At 44.2% G+C, this 21010-nt stretch overlaps 1 protein-coding gene across 2 annotated transcripts in view; it reads left to right on the forward strand.

Moving 5' to 3' along the window:
* Positions 1–2632: 2632 nt before the first annotated feature.
* The window catches only part of ALX1 (ALX homeobox 1), a 30078-nt gene continuing 11700 nt past the window's right edge, over positions 2633–21010 (forward strand). For both annotated transcript variants that reach the window (XM_081928532.1, XM_081928533.1), the window contains exons 1-3: positions 2633–2935; positions 8962–9266; positions 18817–18945. In XM_081928532.1, the coding sequence (XP_081784658.1) occupies positions 2713–2935; positions 8962–9266; positions 18817–18945 (657 nt within the window). In that variant the 5' untranslated portion in view covers positions 2633–2712. The remainder of the gene's footprint in view (positions 2936–8961; positions 9267–18816; positions 18946–21010) is intronic.

Consider the following 21010-nt stretch of genomic DNA (forward strand, 5'->3'; position numbering starts at 1 on the left):
CGTGGGTCTCATTATATTGGTTTGTATTGGTCATTTCATTAGAATGGTGTAAACAAAAGCAAAGCAAAACACAAGGAAACCAGCCCTGACGACTTTACAATATTGACCCCCCCCAATTTTAAGTGCATTGCCTTGGATTTCTATTCTCAGTCTCTTTTAGCCCAGGGGACACCCCGACCTAGGAAATCCCGCCCCCTTCTTTGAATTGTCTGTCACGTTGCTAGGCCGATTGAAATTAATAGGGCTTATTTAATGAACACAAGTAAGTTAGGTCCATTAACTTAAATAAGTCTACTCCGAGTAAAAATCTTAGCTAATAATAATAATAATAATAATAATAATAATAATAATAATAATAATAATAATTTATACCCCGCCCATCTGGCTGAGAATTAATGAATTAATGAAAAGGGTCTTTTGTGAGTAAAACTTAGTTGAATACAAATGATGGTGATGGTTATATAAAGAAGAAGAAAGGTGTTAGATGAAGGCTAGGTTTTGAAACGACGAACAAAATGATTGGCGATTTGTGCCTCAGGCAGGCCAGGGGCCAGGGGCTCCCCCCCCCCAGCAAAATCCCTTCTGAAGTCCACACAACAGCTGTTCCCAAAAGCCTCTCCTATACATCTCGACTTCGTCGCAAAGTGCGAGGAAGCTTGTGATGGACGTAATCAGTAGTACCGACCCGCAGGCATTTCTGATACCCGCTTAAAACGAACCAAACAAAATACAGTACTCCAGCGACTTCCAATGAGGAAAGCAGCCTCGGTTATTTATTTAACCCCAGTCCCTATGAAAGAGGGCGAGGGAGAAAGGCAGAGACATAGGGAGAGATCTAGGCAGGTCAAACCCATCGATTCTGCGCTGCAAGAAGCGTTCCAGATAGGAGTCCAGGCTGCTAAGAAAGCCCGCAGGGAGACGAAGCGTCACACGATTCCGACGATCATTTGACACGCAAAAGATCGCTGCTGGCAGATTAATTATTGACGGGGCGGGTTGGGTAGGGAAGGAATGGAGAAAAGGGAAGGGGGCAGCATTGGAATGTCAACCCCCTCCTAGCAGACACTTCTGAAAAGAAAGAACAAGGGTTAATATTGGACAAGGTTGTTTTATAGATGAACGATTGTCAGAATTATGTGCATTTCCTAGCAATAAATAATAAAACACTTTGGAGGCGTTTTGTGTGTGTGATTGGGGGGGGGAATGAGCTTTCCTACTTGCCCATATCTTAAATCAATCGGTTAACCTTTAAGGTACCACAGGACTCTTCAATGTCTTGGCTGCAACGCAATAAAACAGCTAATAAGAATTAATAGTAATTTAAAAATCGGTATATAAAGTGGTTAACAATTTGTAGCTCCCTTATCTGCAGTTCCTGCTGAAAGCCCTGATGCACACGCATGCTTGAAATATATCATATCTCAACTTGAAACACACATGTGAGCCGATTTAAAAAATATATATTTAATATAAGAAAAACGCCTCCGCCTTTTGGTTGACGGAGCCCTGCTATATTATTAATAAAGAACAGTATTTAAACTTTGTGGGTGCTCCTTCCCCTCCTCCTCAAACTATCCGGATCAAACTGTTGCTTTCTATTGCTTACTTTGAAATATTCCCTTTGAAGCCAACGGGGCTCCTCTGGAGTCAGTGACTTGAGAACGCGTAGCAGCCCACTGCAGTCCTCAACGTGTTTCCTCGCGAGGAAGCAAACGCCAAGGATTCTTCTCCTGCAGGCTTACACATCTGCTTCCAGCTGTAGGCCGGGCCCTAAAAACGTTTCCTCGGAAGTAGAGAATATATTGCAGCCTTTTATGGAAATCAGACCTGTTGAGGGGATCGATGCCCCACAAGCAAACGCCTATCGGACCCGGAGTTGCAATTGCGGATGTAATGAGACCAAGGGCGACTTACTTCCGAGTTAAAGGCGCTTCGCTCCGACTTTCCGACTTTATTTCTCCGCATCCTTGAAACCCGGGCTTTCCAGACGCTGTTGGCAATTATTACCCTTCTTCACCTTTCTCGCACCCAGCCAGGACCCCTTTCGGTTCTCTTGGCGATTCCCACACAGGTCCCCCGCCCCGAAGTGTAACTTCCCGGAGCTGGCGCTGCAGTTTGGCACCGCGTCGCGGGACCCCCCCTTTTTTCTTGCTCTTTTCGTTTACCGCGAAGTCCAGAGACCGCGGCGGGACACCCTCCCATCCCGCCTCCTCCGCAACGCTCCTCTGCCTTCCCTGCGCTCCAGATCGCCGGCCCGTTTCCTGCTGCCCGTTCATACGGGCCGAAAGCAGACCAGAGTCCCTCCGGATCGCGGCGGCGTCGCGGGCGAGGGAGGGGGAGAAGGCAGGAAGAAGGCAGGGGGGTGGGGGAAGACGCCTCTCGACTTGCAGAAGTCAGGGCGAAATGTGAGTTGGCTGCGGTTGGCCAGGGACTCTTCTCCGACCCCCCTCCCTCCATCATTCGCTTGTCTACCCATCCGCTGTGGGCCGCCGAGGTTGCGGCGGGGAGTGGAGAGCGAGGGGGCCAGAGACGGGGTGGAGCCAGCGGAGGCCGCAGTTTGGAAAGGTTGCGCAAGAAGCCCCCGCTGCGCTTCAAGATATAAAAGCGCCGTCGAGGCGCCTCCGCCGCAGCACCAGCAACTGCAAGAGCAGCAGCAGCAACAGCAGCAGCGACGACGACTGGCCAGGCGCTACCGCGGCTCCGTCGAGGATTATGGAGTTCCTGAGCGACAAATTCGGCCTCAAGAGCCCCCCGGCGGCGGCGGGCAAAGGAGGCGACTTCTACCTGGGCTCCGGGGGCCCCCTCGAGCACGTAATGGAAGCGCTGGACGGCGGAGAGGCCTTCTACGGCAAAGGCGGAGGCAAATGCGTTGCCCAGGCCGCCTATAACCCGCACGCCAGGCTGGACAGGGCGTCCCCGGGCAGGGACGGCTCCGGTGAGTGAAGGGCTGGCCGACACCTCGACAGGCAGTCCGCCCGCACTGCGGCCCAGGATCTGGGGCAAGGGTGTGAGGTGCGGGGTGGGGAGGTGGTGTCCGAAAAGCCGTCCGAGATCCGCTGCTTGGAGAGGCTCTCCTCCGGAAAGGGGTGGCTTGGCCTTCTGTGTAAACGGGATCCGGGTCGGCGAAGCGAAGCGGGTTCTTTTGGGCGTCTGCATGCAGAATGTTTTTGGAATTTTTTTTTGGGGGGGTGGGCAGTTCTCTCCTCTCCAGCAAAGCTCCCCCCCCCCCCACAAGCACGCACAGCAGGCCAGACAAGATTGTGGCCCAATCCACCGCAGATTTGGAGTGTTCTTCTCGGGAGAACACCCCCCTCTTTTTGATCTCAGAAGAATCTGGGGAGCAAACGCGGTTTCCTAAACGGTGATGGCGCCTTGGAGGCACCTCGAGCGGGGACGCTTCTCCCTTTGTGGAGAGGCTTCGCCGAAGACGGTCGCCACCTTAGTTATAGAATTTAGATTAGCTTCTCCGCAATCCCAACAGCCCTGGCCAGCTAGAAACATCCCGATCCGAGGACTTGGAAGCCCGCAAAAACCGGATAGCTATAACCGGTTTCCTTCGGGGAGGAGAGTGTTTTTAGACGGGCCGCTCATTAAATGATGATAACAAGATAAAAGTTGACAATGTGAAGGTGATGCTCCTCTTCTGTTGCATTCCGATTTGACTTTAACTGACGCCCGTGCCTCCATCGGAAGTTGCGGCAGACGCCAAGATCCAACGTCAATTCATCCCACCAGCAGCCGGCTGATTCGCAAAGAGGATTTTACCTTCCGACGGCCTCGGGCTTTTCTTCTTCCCCTTTTAAAGTCCTCCTTCGGGTGTCACGCAGCTTGGAGGCGTTCAGCTGCCCTTGCTTTTCTATTTGTTTTTTAATTTATTTTTTTGCCAAGGGCTTTTTACTCGTGAGCTCTGAAGCTGCGTCCCGCAGGACCTCAGATCCGCTTCCCTGCTCACCCCTGTCCTTAGGGATATGAGAAAGAAGGTAGCCCCCAAAGTCAGCATTTCAAAAAGAAAACACTCCCCCGACTCCTTTCCTTCTCCGTCTCTTCCCTGAAAGCCAAATCTGTGGGAGGATTTACAGCCGGAGTCTGGGAGCAGAAGGAGGGACCATAACGCAAAACAGAGAGAGGAACCGCGGAAGGACGCACATTTGCCCTGCTATAGATGGGCCTTTAACTTTGCGCGTGTATGTGCTTATATATATATAGAAAGAGAGAGAGGTTGCAAAGGCTTTGGCTACTACTGTTATTACTCCTACTACTATTAATAGTACCCCGCCCTTCTATCTGGGTTGCCCCAGACACTCTGGGCGGCTTCCAGGATATTTAAAACACAATAAAACATTACACTACAATAATGCCTTTACCTATCTAGTGTGCGAATGCGTTTACTCACGTATTATCTTGATCGTCTTCTAAATCCGTCTGTCATCTATGGGTTTTAAGCATATGTAATAATAAAAGTTGGCAACACAAACTTAAACGGATAAATTAATAATCTCACCATATAGACTAAATTATAACGGCAGGCAAAACGGCGGCGTGCAGTTTAATTACACAACAGAAGGAAACAAGGAAGACATTTAACTGTCAGCAACAGAAAAAGTAACAGCCAAGTATTGCAGGGAGTCGCGAATAAGCCAAAATGATCCTTCGGGAGCGGCTAAAATGTCCCAAAGCAGCGAGAGAGCTCTAATGAGTGTGTATGTTCATTATGAATGCTATTAGGTATATCAGAGCATTTTATATCTTTATGCTATTACTGAGGAAATTGGAAACCGAAATGTTTAACTGCCCGACTTACACCCCCCCCAGCCAAATATTAATATACATATTTTCCCCTGATCGGCTGCATTCGTCCAGGATCCGGAGTGTATTTGAATGCAGCACCATTTTTCTGATCTTCTCTCACACTACTTTATAGCGACAATAATCTGACTCCAATGATTTTAAATTCAAATATTATATCTGCTTTTTGGAGATCAGTCGCCCGCCCTCCCCATCTTTGTCCGCTGCTACTTTCTTTACTTTAGACTTTTCTTGACTGAAAACAAAAGAAACGAATAAACAAACAAAGACTACTACGGAAGGAGCAAGTAGGGGCTGCTTTCTCCCAAAATTCCGTCGGCTCATTTTACCCTTTCGCTTACTTTTCTACTCACCGGAAGTGCTGGCTAAGTTTGCTGGAACATCTGGTCGTGTCTGTAGAAACCCTCCAGTCTGCCAGAGCTCCAGAAAAACGTGAGTTCACAAACCAAAATGCCAATCCAAACCGTCTTCAAAAGCACACAAATTTTCAGATCGTTCTTGGTCAGTTTCCTCCTCTTCCTCACCGTCTGAAATGATGACAACAGTACTACAAAATATGCAAGCCATTACATTTGGTAATACCATAGAATCATAGAATTGGAAGGAACCGGCCAGAATCCTTTAGTCCAACCCCTTTCAGTGCAGAAATATTTTGTCCAACTTCCACGACCCTGATATTAAGAGTCTCATGCTCCACCGGTTGACCTATACCACTTGGTGTTAAAACCAAGGGACACGTCGAGTAAAATGAAAAATCTCGTGTCTACTCGGAAGTAAATCTCGTGGACTTCAATGGGGCTTACTCGTCGGTAAGTGTGCCCGTTTAGTTGCTGCAGCGGGTCATGTCAGTGACAATTATACTTCCGCCCCTTATTTATAGATGCCATTTATACTTCCGGCTCTTGATGAAATCACTTGCCTATGGGCATCTTCTGTATGCTTTCTTACACCTTCCTGACCCTCGAGGCAATCGTGACTTGCAAATAAACCCCCACAGATTTCCATTAGCATTGGTTGGAATGGGGCTCGTTAAATGTTCCAGGGGGGGGGGGGGAGAAGACTGTGCTGCGCGTGGTACATTATGTAGCAAAATCTATAAAAACTGTCGCAAAAGGCACAACAACAAAAACCTGCTTTCAAACACCCAGTTTTTCATCTCGGAATGCAGCGCGACGTTCTCTTCCTTCTTAACCTGCTCGCTGCCGTGTGTGCTTTCAAGCCGACAAACCAATGCGATGTGAAATGTTTATTGCAACCTCGTTGAGTTTAACGAGGTTGGAGATCTTTCCCATTATATATAGCGTATGTTAAAGCAAGGCGATTAAAAAAGGAAATTAAGCCAAACGATAAAAGAAGCCTGTCTGAAACTTTTTTTTTATGTCTTGTAAAGTGGGATGGATTTTCTTGCCAGCAAATGTTCCCCGGGCCAAAGATTTCACAGCATAATTTTGATTCTGTTTGCTTTAACGTTAGACTCAACATTTGCCTGCCCTTTGCCGTGACTGTGAAATCTAAAAACGATCAGCTCTGTTTATAGTTCAATATTTGGAACAGTAATGAAGAATATAAAAATGAGGGAAGCATAAGGAAATTTTTGTAATTCCATGCGTCAATCTGTCTAAAAATGTCTAAATAGTAACAAACGACACATTTATTATCCTGCTGCAAGAGGTCTGTAAATACAATTCTTATTCTGAATTATTGGAATGCTGCTTTGAACATTTTGGAATAGTAAACCTAAAATAAAAAAGAGAATCAATACAATAGGAAGCACAAGCACAGCACAAACCTATGGGGCAGAATATTCTTCTAGGTAAGTTTTTAGATCACAGCCTTAAGAATCAGGTTTTTTGAAATCAAAATGCAATATTTTCCTTGGTGCTTATAATAATGGAATCTGTTTTTTTTTAAAAAAATAAAATAAAAATACTCCCATTTTAATATTGTTTGACAGCAAGTTCACATAACTTCCAAAGGCAATTATTTTAAGTGTGTAGGACAAAAGTGGGAGAAAAGACCCACTAGATCCTTAGGTATAGAAAAAGTGAAATTATCCCTGGGGAATCTAACATTGTATGTTTGTGATAGGTTTGCCATAATTTGTATAGGTTTGGTTCTTATTTCAATTTGGGTCAATGCTGGAGGACAGTACTGGAGCATTTAACAGAAAGTAATACTAGTTGTAGGGTGTAAATTGTGGCCGGTTAGCTTCCTTAAATTGGGTACCTTAACTCTATATTTTTAAGAACTTATTGCTGAGAAGACTTGACCTACTGTGAACTCCTGTTCTGTTTTATAGCCCCAAACTACATTTACTCAGAAGTAGAGCCCTATTAAAGTCAATAGGAAATGTGTTTGCAGCCTTACTTGGGTGCTAGCTTCACTGATTTCAAAGGTGCTTACTTCTAAGTAAGTGTGCTGTTATGGGTCACAGTCTGTGTCTGGTTAAAATTACAGAAAATGAACAGGAGGGTGTAAAGAAATTACAGGGAGTGGCAGAGAGCGTTAAAACAATCTTGAAAGGGCAGCTTGGGTGCCATCCTTTGTAATGTTTTACTGCCCTGAAGGACTGGAATTTCTCTACTCCCCACCTGTCAAAAGAAAGGGGGGGAGGTGGAGATCATTCAAATCTTGTAACAGGCTGCATCAGTTATCTCAGAAATATTTAGCAAAAAAGGCTGGGAATTAGTTCAGAAGCTAAAGGGGGAAAATACTTTAATCCTTATCTTGGGCAGCAAGTGTTTTTTCAAAGATAAATGGTTCTTGTAGGACGAGTGCAAAAATATAGGAAATAATCTCTTTGACTGAGTTATGATTTTGAAGAGAACCCCCGCCACTTTGTAAAAATACTCCTTAATTAAAAGCAAAGCCGCTATACAAAACCAAGAGCATAAAAAAAGTGGGGCGTTTTAATTTTTTTCCACTCCCTTCATTATTCTTGATTCACAAGTGCGCTTCTTTTCCACATACCTTTCTTACACACTTCCCTCCCTTAACAGTTTAAAGCTACTATAATGGCTTAAAAATGAAATAGTCTGGAAATTCATCCAAACAAAGCACTTTATAGAAAGTTTTCATATTCTCTTGGGGCTCTGCATATTTAATCAGATGGAATTCTCTTACTCCCAGGTAAGCATGCAAAGGGCTATTGCTGAAGTACTTGAGGGTGAAAGCTGAAATAGGTTTGGAAGGGACAGAAATGATCCTAAGCACACTTCTAAGAACAAATGCATAGGACTGCAATGTGCCTTTGCAAGTCTATTTTTATCTGATGTTTAATACTACTACTAATGAGAATAATAATAATAATGATGATGATGTATATGCTGCCCCAGCCACTCTGGGTGGCTTCCAACAAATTGAAACATTAAGCACAGTAAAACATCAAACATTAGAAACTTCCTTATACAGGGCTGCCTTCAGATGTTTTCTAAACGTTAGATAGTGGTTTATTTCCTTGACTTCTGATGGGAGGGCATTCCACAGTGCAGGCACGACTACTGAGAAGGCCCTCTGCCTGGTTCCCTGTAACTTCGCTTCTCACAGTGAGGGAACCGCCAGAAGGCCCTCGGAGCTGGATGTCAGTGTCCAGGCTAAACCATGGTGGCGGAGACGCTCCTTCAGGTTTACAGTGTCTATTATTTGGTTTGCTTGCACTGCAAAATGCATAGTTGTGATTTGAAATATAGGCGTCTCAAAGCAAATTCTCTTTGAATCTCCATGGGGCTGACTTCCAGGTAAATGTGGTAGCCGGCACTTTGCAAGAATGTATTCCAATAGCATGACTTAGACAGCAACCCTGTAGATCGGGGCTAGCCAATGGGGTGGACTGCAGTTGCCACCATCCCTGCCCATTCCCCAAACTGGCTGGCAGTGATGGGAGTTGTAGTTCAACAAGATCTGGAGGGCACCACACTTGGTGGGCACTTTCCCTGGGAGTAAGTCACATTGAACTCCAGTAGGCATGCTAAGGTTCAAGAAAGGCATGGCTAAAGGCAGTTGTTAATATAAGCAGTCTGTGATTCTGGCATGGACTCTTCCTCTTCAGCTGTAGCCATTTCAATAATAATTCCATCCCCACTTCCCCGCAAAATGCTTCCAAATTTAAAAACGAAAGGAACCGCAACCCAAGCTTGTTTCCCCTTTGCTGTACAGTGAACTATGGAATTACCAAAGTGGAAGGTCAGCCGCTTCACACCGAGCTGGGGAGACCTCTGGACAACTGCAACAGCCTCCGCATGTCCCCCGCCAAAGGGATGCAGGAGAAAGGCGAGATGGACGAACTGGGAGATAAGTGCGACAGCAACGTTTCCAGCAGCAAGAAGAGGAGGCACCGGACCACATTTACCAGTTTGCAGCTGGAAGAGCTGGAGAAAGTGTTCCAGAAGACACACTACCCCGATGTTTATGTACGGGAGCAGCTGGCTCTGAGAACAGAACTCACCGAGGCCAGAGTTCAGGTAGGAGCTGCAGTTCCATCCAAAAACAAAGCCGCTCATTCTGGAGGCTAAAAAAGCTCATTAGGCTGAGCAAGAGCCTTGTCTGAATTATCCCTCAGACAGAGGAGGATGTTGTGTTTCGATCTGAGGCTGGGCCAGCTGACTGCACGTCTATTTTGGTAGCTTTGCTACTCAACCAGTAAGGCATGTCAGCAGTCGTAATACTGAACAGATTGTTTCAAGGGCTTCACATCATTTCAAGTCCCACACAGCTTTAGGTACCTGACTGGATGCCTCTTTCTATAGGTGCCTAGCTGGGTCTTAAGATCTTCCAAAGTGGCTTTTATCCTCTGAGTATGGTCTCCTTTTGAGGCATGAAATGGAGAGGAGTCTTCTCAGTGGTGGCTCCTCATTTCTGTGGAATGCTCTCCACAAAGAGACTAACCTTGCAGCAATATTAATGTCATTGTGGTACGAGATGAAGGTTTTCATATTCTCCTAGGCCTATTTAAAACAACAAGTAGTTTTTTTTTAATCTAATATCGGCAATCTTACAGAATATTATATGTCAGTTCCTCTTCTGGTATTGGGGAAAGAGGGTTAGCAGTTCAGTGCATTGCCATCTGTTGAGTAATAGCCATTGTTTATTAAGTAATATTTGTAACTGTTACCCCGGCTTGTTTTTAATATTTTGTTGTGTGTCACCTAGAGGCCGAGGTATTAGGTGACAAATAAATTTGATAAGTCATAGCCATCAGCACTAGCAGCTGTTGTTTCAGCAACTCTCACAACAGTCCTGTAAGGTGGACCAGGGTCAACGGGCTGAGACTAAAGCACAACGGCTTGCTTAGTTAGGGACATCTACCAAATTTGTGGGTTTTGAACGGAGCCAGACTAGCCATATTTCATATATTCAGGTCTTTATTTTTGCATGATGCCAAAAGTGCCTTTGTGCCTTTGCTGCACTGTTTGCATTCTGGATGTGGGTGATGTTAATGAGGGAAAGAGAGCGGAAGAGAGGAACACATAGTTCATGCAATACATTAACATTATGGGCTCTGGAAATGCAAAAGCCAGTGTAAGCAATCACACATGACAAGGATTTGCATCTGCAGAATGGTTATACAGTGTTGCACAAGAACTATCCACAGTCTCTAAAGTGTTATAATTACAGTTTCTATGTCTCCGAACCATTCTGGACAGTGAGCTGACACTGCTGTGTGGCATTAGCAGTATTTTACTGCTAATTTACTTCTTCTTTGGCGATCACTCGTAGCTGAGTAAGATTGTCTTGCATAAACACGGTTTTAACAATGAGTCCGTAAGTGACTGTGGAGGCCAATTCTGGATCCACACCTCCTTCCAAAGTGGGGACTTTGGTTTCCGGGTGGGAGTTGAGCATGGTGAGGGTTTGCCAAGCTTAGCACGTTTCTCCCTTTCATCATCTCAGTATCAATGAGGTGTTTTAAAAAGGATGGAATCTTGTATCCTATGGTCTATTGCATTAACTTGACAGGCTTCTATGCTTTGTTGTTAATCCCCCATGCTTAATGAACAATGCCATGCTAATTGTTGGCTTAAATATCCTTGTACATCTTTGAATGTGAACATTGGTGACTAATTAGGGCTGTTTAACACATTACCCCCACCCCCTCATTTTAAGCTCCACACATCTAAGCTATTTAAATGGTACACTTAAAAATGCAAATTATGAGCCATGTACATGCAACCATCCACACAGCTAGGACTGGCAGCCTGTGACCTGTGAAGCATATACGGTACTCAGTGGCCAAACCATTATGTAATGTATGAAAAGGCTTCACATTAGTTATAACTATGCTGTTCAGTGTACGTTCTCGGAAGCAAATCCCACAGAAGTCAGCGGAGGCATGTTCAGAAGCTTGAAAACATAATACACACTGATGCTTAAAGGAGAAATGGGTGTGCAGTTTGCATGGCTACATCACTGGGGTCATAAACATAAAACAGTTCAAAGTAGAAGTTTTTTTAAAAAATACATGCTGTCCAATAAACTCTTGCACCTACTGTGGGTGTATTGGTGGAGACAAGATGGGAGAACATTCTCTGAATCAAAGAATGAGACGAAGTCAATAAAGAAACTGAAAATTCAGAGACCAAAATTTGTTCTGCAGTACATTACATTGATTCCAGTGGAACTTACTAAACATGCATGCTTTGGCTAACTTTTGTAACTTAAAAATAAAAGTATTGGTTTCCTACCCCCCTCATACTCCCACCCCCCAAAAAAGATTAATCCATGGAAGTTTTTAGAAATAACTGCTGTCCATTTAAAGCAGTCTTCCTTGAACTGGCATCTTCTATATGTTTTGGATTCCAACCCTCAAATATCATTTCTACAAAGTTGGAGTCCATAGCATCTAGCAGACACTGGGTTGGGGAAGGTCATTTTAAAAGCATTTGCATCTAGAAAAACATCCCGAATACCGTAGCTAAGACCACAAAGAGTCTTGTGGCACATTAAAGACTAACAGATTTATTATGGCATAAGCTTTCATGGACTATAGGTCATGTCACTTCATCCGATGTATGGAGTGTTATCCTGAGTTGCAGGTATGTATAAATACCATGGGGTTTTGTATGTGGGGGTGTTAGCCATGAGGTCAGAGGGAAATTGAATGCAGAGAAGTACAGACAGTGATAAATACCTAATTAGCAATAGTAATTCACAAAACAATTGTTGATGACACAGAGATCCTGGCATTGGTCAGCCAATTAACATGCATAACGTGCTAAAATCCTTTGTCTCAGTCCAGTCCTCAATCCCGAGGACTGTGTGGGTGTAAAAGATGCATGCAAAAACATGAAGGACGGAAATCTGGATTATGTCTTTTTACTGTTGCATATGTATGTATGTGGGTCTTTCTTTTCATTTTTTGATGGGGGAAGCACCACCCTTCCTCTAGGCTTTGGCTGTCTGGATCACTGCCTAGTACCTATTGGCCTGGGTCCAAAGAACTGCTTAGACTCAGGAAAGGGATTTGCTTGTTTCCCAGTGGAATTTTTGGCTTTTCTGTCAAACAGCTGACTCCCCCATGGCCATATCGCAAGCCACTCTTGAAACTTCTCCTAGTTTGCCATGTGCCAGGGGAGAATATAGCAAGTTTGAGGCTGCAGTCCTAGACCAATGTACCTGGGAAGAAGCCCCTTTGAATTCATGGGCAAGGGCTGTAGTTCAGAGATGGAGCATCTGCCTTTGACCTAGAAGGTCCCAGTTTCAATCCCTGCTGTCTCCAGGAAGGGCGAGGAAAAGCTCTTGCTTGAAATCTTGTTGAGCAGCTGCCAGTCAGAGCAAGCAGTGCTGAGCCAGATGGACAAATGGTCTCTGACTTGGCATAAGGCAACTCTCAATGTTCCATATCATGTTCCTTTCAGGCATGGTGAGCTCTTCCATTGCTGTTAACAGGGGCAAGGAGTGGGGGTTGTGCTGAGCAGTCTCACCTGCAACACCGTGCTGTTCAGCCTGCCCTTCCTCTGATGTCTACACTAACAGCACCAACATCTGTAGAGAGGGTGCCATGGAACCGGAATGCTTCCAGATTCCATTGAAAGCTTTGGGTGCACAGCTATGCACAAAACTCTCTTCACTGAAGACCTTTGTAAAGTAAGTGCCACCCAGTGGTGTAGCATGGGTTGCCAGCACCCAGAGCAAGTACTGTGTCTTCTAAGGCAAGTATTGCACCTGCTCAGGCTGGGGCAACACCCCTGCCATGAGTCTTGCCAGCCATCCTCTCTCAGCTCCTGCCTGGCATGCTGCTCAGGTTTGATGAGCAGGTGGGATGGCGAGCACCTCTTGTCAGGGCAGCAGCTGCAGAGCCACACCCCCTAAAACTTTTTGCACCCGTGTTTCGCAATGTGGAGGCAACCAATGTCTAAAGGGAGCTTCCAAGTTGACATGGGTAAGATTGCACTGCAAAGCTTTCACAACCAGCCTCTCCGTTCTTTGGATCCTGCCCACTGAGCCGAATCATGTCCCATTGAACACCACAAGATAAAAATGGGAAAACAGTTTGCACATGCAAAAAATGCTGCAGATCGTGATAATTTGCAAACCAAACGAACCGTCAAATTCAGTGAAATATTTTTTCATTAGGAGGTAATAGATTTTTACAGTCTCCTCAATGGATGCCTGCCTTTAGGAAATTTTGTACAGTGCTAAATCAGGAGAACAGCTACAGAAGCTGGATTTTTTTAAAAAAAAAAATCCGAACAGAATAACTGACAATGTGAGGTTTACTCTTCAGACTGAATACAATTTTGTAATTTGAAAAGGCCTTGCTAAGAAATAAAGGAGACAGATATTGAAGCATGAGGAACTGAACAAAGGTGTCTGTTTCTAAACTTTCCAGGGCACTGGCACTTATAAAAAGCCAGTTTGACAAGATATGCTCTTTCACTAGCAGATCTGCACACAACAAAACAAACAAACAAAAGATATGGCTATTCTTAGAATTCTAAAATGACATCCCTCCAATTGCATTCCTTCCCTTAAATCCAGAATGTTCAGCAACTCTTTCGACTCTGGATTCTCTTTGAAAGTCTTGGTGCCAAAAATAAACAAATTGGAGGTTATTATTAAGTGTGTTTCTGAGAGTAAATTCACAGAATCCAGATATCATGCTTTGAGATTACCCCCCCCCCTTCATTTGTACCTTGATGTTGACATAACTGCAATTTCTGCCCATGCTCAACATCATTTTACACTCTTTGAGTAGAGTCAAGAGATCTGGCCGTAAGTGGGATGGAGCTTGGCTCAGTTTTATCTTCTGGGTTGCAATAAGTTTGGGCTCTCTCATGCCACATTGTTGTCCAAGATGGGTAAAGGTGCCAGAATCAGATCTGCCTAGTTTTGTGTGGAGCACGATAAAGAGAGCATGGATTTACAGTCTGTATATATTATGTGTTCTCCTTGGAACAAAATTGCTGGTTTCAGTTTCCCCCCTTGAGAATGTTTATTTTATGCTTTGTGTACACAGAGATTTCCGTGCTTATTGAACTAAATGCCCTGGATTTTTGCATTTCTGATCAGCCTACTGAAAAAGGCCAATGCAAGAAACTGGGGATCTTTCTTCCTCCGAGTCTTCCATCACAATATTAAGCAATTTTCAAAGGCCTGACATCATTAGAGACCTGCATCTGGCTAGGCAGGGATAACAAGCAGCAGATTGTTGCCTTGTTTTGTATAGGCAAATGGTTACTTTATCTTTGCCAAGAGCTGGCTTTGAGTAAATCGATGTAAACAGAAACATTTTGGGGGAGTGTCAGCATTAAAAAATGTGGGTTTCTTCCCCGTCAGTTTCTTTAAATTCAAGCAAATTGTTTTATTTAGTTTAGCCAAATGACTGGCTGGATATGCTCCGTACGTCTCCCTTCCGCGGCATTTCATCAAGATCCAATTTAAGTTTCGTCCTGCATCCATGCCGAGAAAGTCAGCCTGAACCTAATTTATCGGAGTTGTTCTCTTTCCTGCCGCATGTCAGTGGATTAATTGGCACCCAGCTTAAGGAGATTGTCAAGGACTTTTTCAATGAAAGGGCCTCATTACTAAATTCCCATAATATGTTCTCTCTGCCTCCTGCGGAGACAGCAAGGGGGGAGGGAATGGTTTCTTATAGCCTTCGGCACAATAGATAATACAAATTTGCCCACAAGAGGTGCAATCCTGCAATTGGTTAAGGACTGGAATAGCCCCATTGACTTCAGTGGAATTTCTGCACGAATCGCTGAGGGCAGGATTGCACCGGCAGCCTAGGTTCATAAAAAGAAAAGAAATGCTTAACAGGTTTAAGCCGGGGTTGTGCTTTGATTGTTTTTTTGGGGGGGCATTTTTCAAAACTGACGCATTAAATTCGCAACGGGTCTATGGAAATTAAAAGGCCGTCCCTGCTGCTTTGGGCAATATTAGGAAGGGGCGGGTACATGTGTGTTTGGGTATCCTGAAGGGCTAAAAGCAATAAATAACCTCCACAAATGATTAACACTCAAATCAGTTTCAGAAACATTTCTGTTTAAAGTTCCTGCTCCGATATTAGATTTGAAATGCATTAAAGGCTTTGGTTCTTTCCTCTTTTGCTGATCTTTAAACATGAACCAGGGGGAACAGCACTATTTTTGAGCTGAGTTTAACGCTGTGTAATTTGACCAGAAATGTTGTGGCACAGAGGAGAACAACCTCCCTGCCATTTGACACCACAATGCTATTTTGATATTTGTTTCAAGTTGCGTTTTGTTGCTGCTGAAAGAAACAGGATCCATTTATTTATTCAGGGGCTTTGAAATAGGGTGAGTGAGAGGAGGGAATAGCTTTGGCAACAAATGCTATGGTAATAACGTGCAACTCACATGAACAACCTTTTGGTAATGATTTATATAAATATGTGACTAGTGATACGATTTAAAGTTTCAAACACATTTGTCTGGGTGCAGGAGCTGTGTGTGTGTGTGTGTGTGTGTGTGTGTGTCTGTCTGTCTGTCTGTCTGTCTGGAGCTCCTCTGATCACAAATGCTTCCCCTTTCACTTCAACAGAATGTAAGTATTCTTTGATATGTGTGGAGCTTCCTCTCTCCAGAAGTGAACAAGGGCAAAGCACAAGTACAGGAGCTCCACATCATTACTGTGGACTATTGTAACATATTAGGCATGGTGCTGCCTTTGGCGATAGTTTGGAAACTTGTCATTCCTTTTAAGAAAGCACTCCACTCTTCTGTTTTTCATTTTCAATGGTCACTGTGCTCAGCATGCATAGTCCTCCCTTTTAGGTTGCCCCACTCAATCTTTTTTTAAAGGCTCAGAGCACTGCAAAGTGCCTTGCTGATGAGACTCTAGAGTTCCACCACCTTAATTCCCCATACACATATTTACATCAAAATTAGCATATGCAGATATTATGCCATGGACCCGTGCCCCAAGTTCTTTAAGTACCTAGGGACTTCCCTGATCCTGGTGGCACTTACTAGCTGAGTTCACTATTTGATGGAGTGAAAGCATCCTTTGTATGCATCAGAGGTGGGGAACCTGTGGCCCATTGCTGAACTCCAACACCCATGATCCTTGACTGTTGTCCATGCTGGCTGGAGCTGGAATCCAACAACATCTGGGTTCCTAATCCAACAACATTACAGGTTCCTAATTCCTCCCCTACTTTATGAGATATGAGGGGCAGGAGCTTTCCCATCATTTACCATTATGGTAGCAAAATTAAGGTTGTGTCTAATTTTTTAAAAGAGATCCACCTGGCTCCATCTTTGATTGTCTTTGGTGGACTATGAAATAATGTTTATTCCAGTATGCTACCCCCCTCCCGAATGTGTTATGTGTGAAATGACATCATGCTGAGGGGTATATTCACATTTTGTAAATGTTACTGCTATGATGATATTTTAATCTGTAACTTTATCCATTTTGTGTACCATTTCAAGCATTTTTCTTCTTTAGAAATGGACAATACCTGAAAACCAATAAATATAAAAAATATGTAAGTCACAGACCTAGACTAGAGATATCACTATAAAGTATGCTTGGTCCTTAGATTGCTTGCTCTACATTTTTTAAACTAGCTCATCCCCTTCCACCAATAGCATTGTTTAGGAAGCCATTCAGTCAACTCTCCTGAAGGGATTTTGGAAGTAACTAAGGAATGCCCTTTTTAAAGTGTGGTGGTGATAGGTTAACCTGCTCCATCATGAACATATGGGAGGGCTGGAACTCAGAACAGGGAGACTCAGAATATGAAATCTGAACGAAGCCAGGAGACAGTGGGCCTGCCATCTCAGCTTCTGCCAGAGCATTCAGATAACTGAGTCCTACACAAGACAGTAATCTGCTGCTGCTTTTACTGAATCAGCCACAGTCCCAGAGTTCTCCTCTAGCCAAACACCACAAGACAATAAAAATAAGACGTTTGTTACATTAGGATTGAATGAGCTGTTTTATTCAGAGTTAGACAATCCATCCAACCAATCATAGGAGCCAACTCCTAGGGGCCGAGGTCCCTTTGGCCACCCCAATAAAATATTTGAGCCTCCGCCCTAAGTTGATAGGCATTGCCATTCAAATGGTGTTTGTGTGCACCGTGTCTTGTGATTGAATGTGGAGTGGGGCTTAGCTTGCCCCCCCCATATTTTATTCAGGTTGACACCCTTGGAGTAATTGGCACCAATTAATTGATCTCTTATTGTGTCTGGTAGCAGATTCTAAGCGTTTCCCAGCGTCAATATTGTATAATTGACTTGGGCCAACTCCACCATTAGGCAGTGTGAGGCGGCCTCCTCAGGCAGCAGGAGCTAAGGGACAGGCTGTGGAGGTTAGATGCTGGAGGACAGAGCTGTGTGAGCCATGCAGCCAAAACAGCACCTCCTTAGCCAACTTGCTTTCCTCAGTTGTGGCAGAGGGACATGGTACTGTCACTGGTGATAAGAATGTAAGAATAGCCTGCTGGATTGAGCTAATGGCCCATCTAGTCCAAGACACTATTATCGCAGTGGCCAACCAAATGCCTGCGGGAAACCAGTGAGCATAACATGAGTACAAGAGCACAGTCCCCTCCCATGGTTTTCAGCAACAGGCATTCAAAAGCATTGCTACCTCTAACTGTGGAGGTAGGGCATAGTCATCATGGCCTGTAGCCACTGATAGCCCTCTTCTCAATGAGTTTGTCTAATCCTGTTTTAAAGACTTCCAAATTGGTGGCCATCACTGCCTCCTGGGGGAGTGTGTCCAACAGTTTGACTATGTGCTAAGTGCAGAAATCCTTTTGTTTATCTGTCCTAAATCTTCCAATGTTCAACTTCATTGGATGCCCACAAATTCTAGTGTTATGAGCAGAGGTTGGCTGGCCACCTGTCATGTATGATTTAGTTTAGATTCCTGCATTGCAGGGGGTTGGACACGGGTGGTGCTGCGGTCTAAACCACTGAGTCTCTTGGGCTTGCCAATAAGAAGGTTGGTGGTTCAAATCCCCACGATGGGGTGAACTCCCGTTACTCTGTCCCAGCTCCTGCCAACCTAGCAGTTTGAAAGCATACCAGAGCAAGTAGATAAATAGGTACCACTGCAACAGGAAGATAAATGGTGTTTCCATGTACTCTGGCTTCCGTCACAATGCTTTGTTGCACCAGGAGCGGTTTAGTCATGTTGGCCACATGACCTGGAAAGCTGTCTGTGGACAAACACCAGTGCCCTTGCCTTGAAAGCGAGATGAGTACCCCAATCCCATAGTCGCCTTCAACTGGACTTAACTGTCCAGGGGTCCTTTACCTATTACCTTACTAGGACACCCTCTGGCTCTCTTCTAACTCTACAATTCTAGGATTCTATGAGTGGAAAAAACCCTTTTCTCTAGCCACGTTCTCCTTTCCGTGCATATTTTAAGAAACTTACATCATGTTGCCTCTTACTCACCTTTTCTCTAAACTTAAAAAGCAAGCCTTGAAGTAAGATTCAGCTGCCAGTTGCGGAGGGGTATCTTATCTTGCCCTTTGCCTCAGGTCGTCCCCCTGAGTAGTCTAACCATTGTTGTCTTCTCTGATGTAGGTCTGGTTCCAAAACCGAAGGGCAAAGTGGAGAAAGAGGGAACGGTATGGGCAAATCCAACAAGCCAAAAGTCATTTTGCTGCCACCTATGACATATCTGTTCTACCGAGGACTGATAGCTACCCACAGGTATTTAATATAGCAAAGCTCTGGTTCTTTAACTGCAAGCTCTCTGTGTTGACACTTCTGAAATCGACTCATATTTTGGCCATCGTTGGCACCCAAGCCAGAGCCACACTGGGCACTTTGGCATGTACCATGGGGTTCTTGCATGGAAATCTGTCACATCCACTGGGGAGAGAGAGAGAGTAAGCTCAAGATGGTACTTTTTAGTTTGAGAGGAACTCCAATCTTCCTTCCTGATCTGAGGCCAAGAAACAGCCCTACATGCACTAAAATGAATGGGAGATCCCCGCATGTCAGGGGAGCTGAGCTCCATGTGTTCACTGGAGTTTCTCCAGCTGTAAGGAGTTTCAGTGACTAGGATGATTGCTTCCTAATTTGTAGGTATGATTTAATTATAATATATATTAAGCATTTTAATAGAATTTCTAGATGAGTACAAATTCTTGAAAGGCAACCAGATGGTAAATGTGTTACACTTATGATCAAACCATTGTACAATTTTGCTCTTTAGATTCAATGCATTTGTTAACTATTAGAAGAAATCTAACCTCCTGTAGTATGATAAGACAGCATTTCTAGTTGTGTTTTTTTTTTTTTTTGGCAACTTATACTCTGCTTGACTAAGAATTCTATAAAAACAGTAATTGCAGCCAACCATCTGTTTTCTTTTTATCCCGTTCTGTGCCTGACCGTTAATTGTATAATTTTATTTTCCTTAACACACATTTTTTATTCCCCCCCTTCGTAAATGTCACAAGGCATAGTAATCAGAGCAGCTGAAGTGTTCACAAAGATAAACAAATAGCTGTTGGGATATTGTGGGAATGTATTCCTATTAAAAAAAAAGACAATTTGGAGGAAATTCATTAAACTCTTTCCAAAGTCACAAAGTTGGATAGCTAGTAAAATGTCAGGCACTTGCTATTTGTCTGGCATTTGAACCATTTTTCTCTTTGGCCAATTTGGCCAATTCTTTAAGGTGATTTAGGCCCTCTCACATGTCATAAAATTAACCAAAAGTTAGCTACCTCTACCTCACACTAAAACAGAATTTAACTTTGCTGTAATCATAAAGCTAATGTTGTGGCTTTATTATTGTTTTTTAAAGTCTGAAATACATGAGATTTACTTCCAAGTAGAAGTATTTAGTCTGGGAAGACCAGTGGGGAAAATGGCAGCATAATTGGTGGCAACTGGGTGGCACTTGCCAAACAGCAGGTGACTTTGTGATCTCAGTCTGAGCTTTGAAATTTAGCCTGCAATCCTATGGCCCCTTACATATGTATATCCACCTTACTTCTGAGTAGGCATGCATAGAATTGCACAGTTACCGGTAGCTTGATTTCCTGAAATTTCTAGGTGTATGTATATTCCCCCTGCCACATGTGTATACTAGATATGCCTGGGGGGGGGGGGGAGAGAGTAGGGAAATTCCTACAGGCTCCACTGTCCCTAAAATCTGGATGCTCAGTGTTAGTGTGAAAGAGACCTACATGTCTACAACTGTGTGTACATAATCAGGATCCCTGCTGTATGCACACTAATGCTTAACACTGGGATAGAAGACCTGCATCTGCAATATCACACCCTCTGCCATCAGTGAACATGTGGCAGAGCAAGCATGCTTATGCATCCATTTTGTATGTTATATAAATCACAGCCTGAATTAGCAGCAGCCAACATAGCAGATTGTCAGGGTGAGCAACTCTCCAAATGCACCACCTTTAAGGAACCCAAGTGAACTTTAGGTTACATTTCTGCAACTGGGCAATGCACGGAATAGCTCCCCATGTATTTAAATGCAAAGTGGTTATTTGAGTGACCGGCCTGGGGCTATTCAACAGGCTCCAAGTCCAAGAACAGGGACAAAGAGCCTGTGGTCCTTGAGAGATGTTGTTGTACTACAGCTCCCATCATCGCTGATCAATGCCTGCCCTTGCTGGCTGAGGCTGATAGGAGCTGGGGCTTGGGAACGTCGCAACATCTGGAGGGTCACAGGTTCCCCATTCTTCTCCAGGCGTCCAGGCAGCCATTGGGATCCAATTCATTCGTTCATTCATTCATTCAT

Source organism: Podarcis melisellensis (assembly GCF_964234715.1).
Source record: "Podarcis melisellensis genome assembly, chromosome: 10".
Classification (NCBI taxonomy): domain Eukaryota; kingdom Metazoa; phylum Chordata; class Lepidosauria; order Squamata; family Lacertidae; genus Podarcis; species Podarcis melisellensis.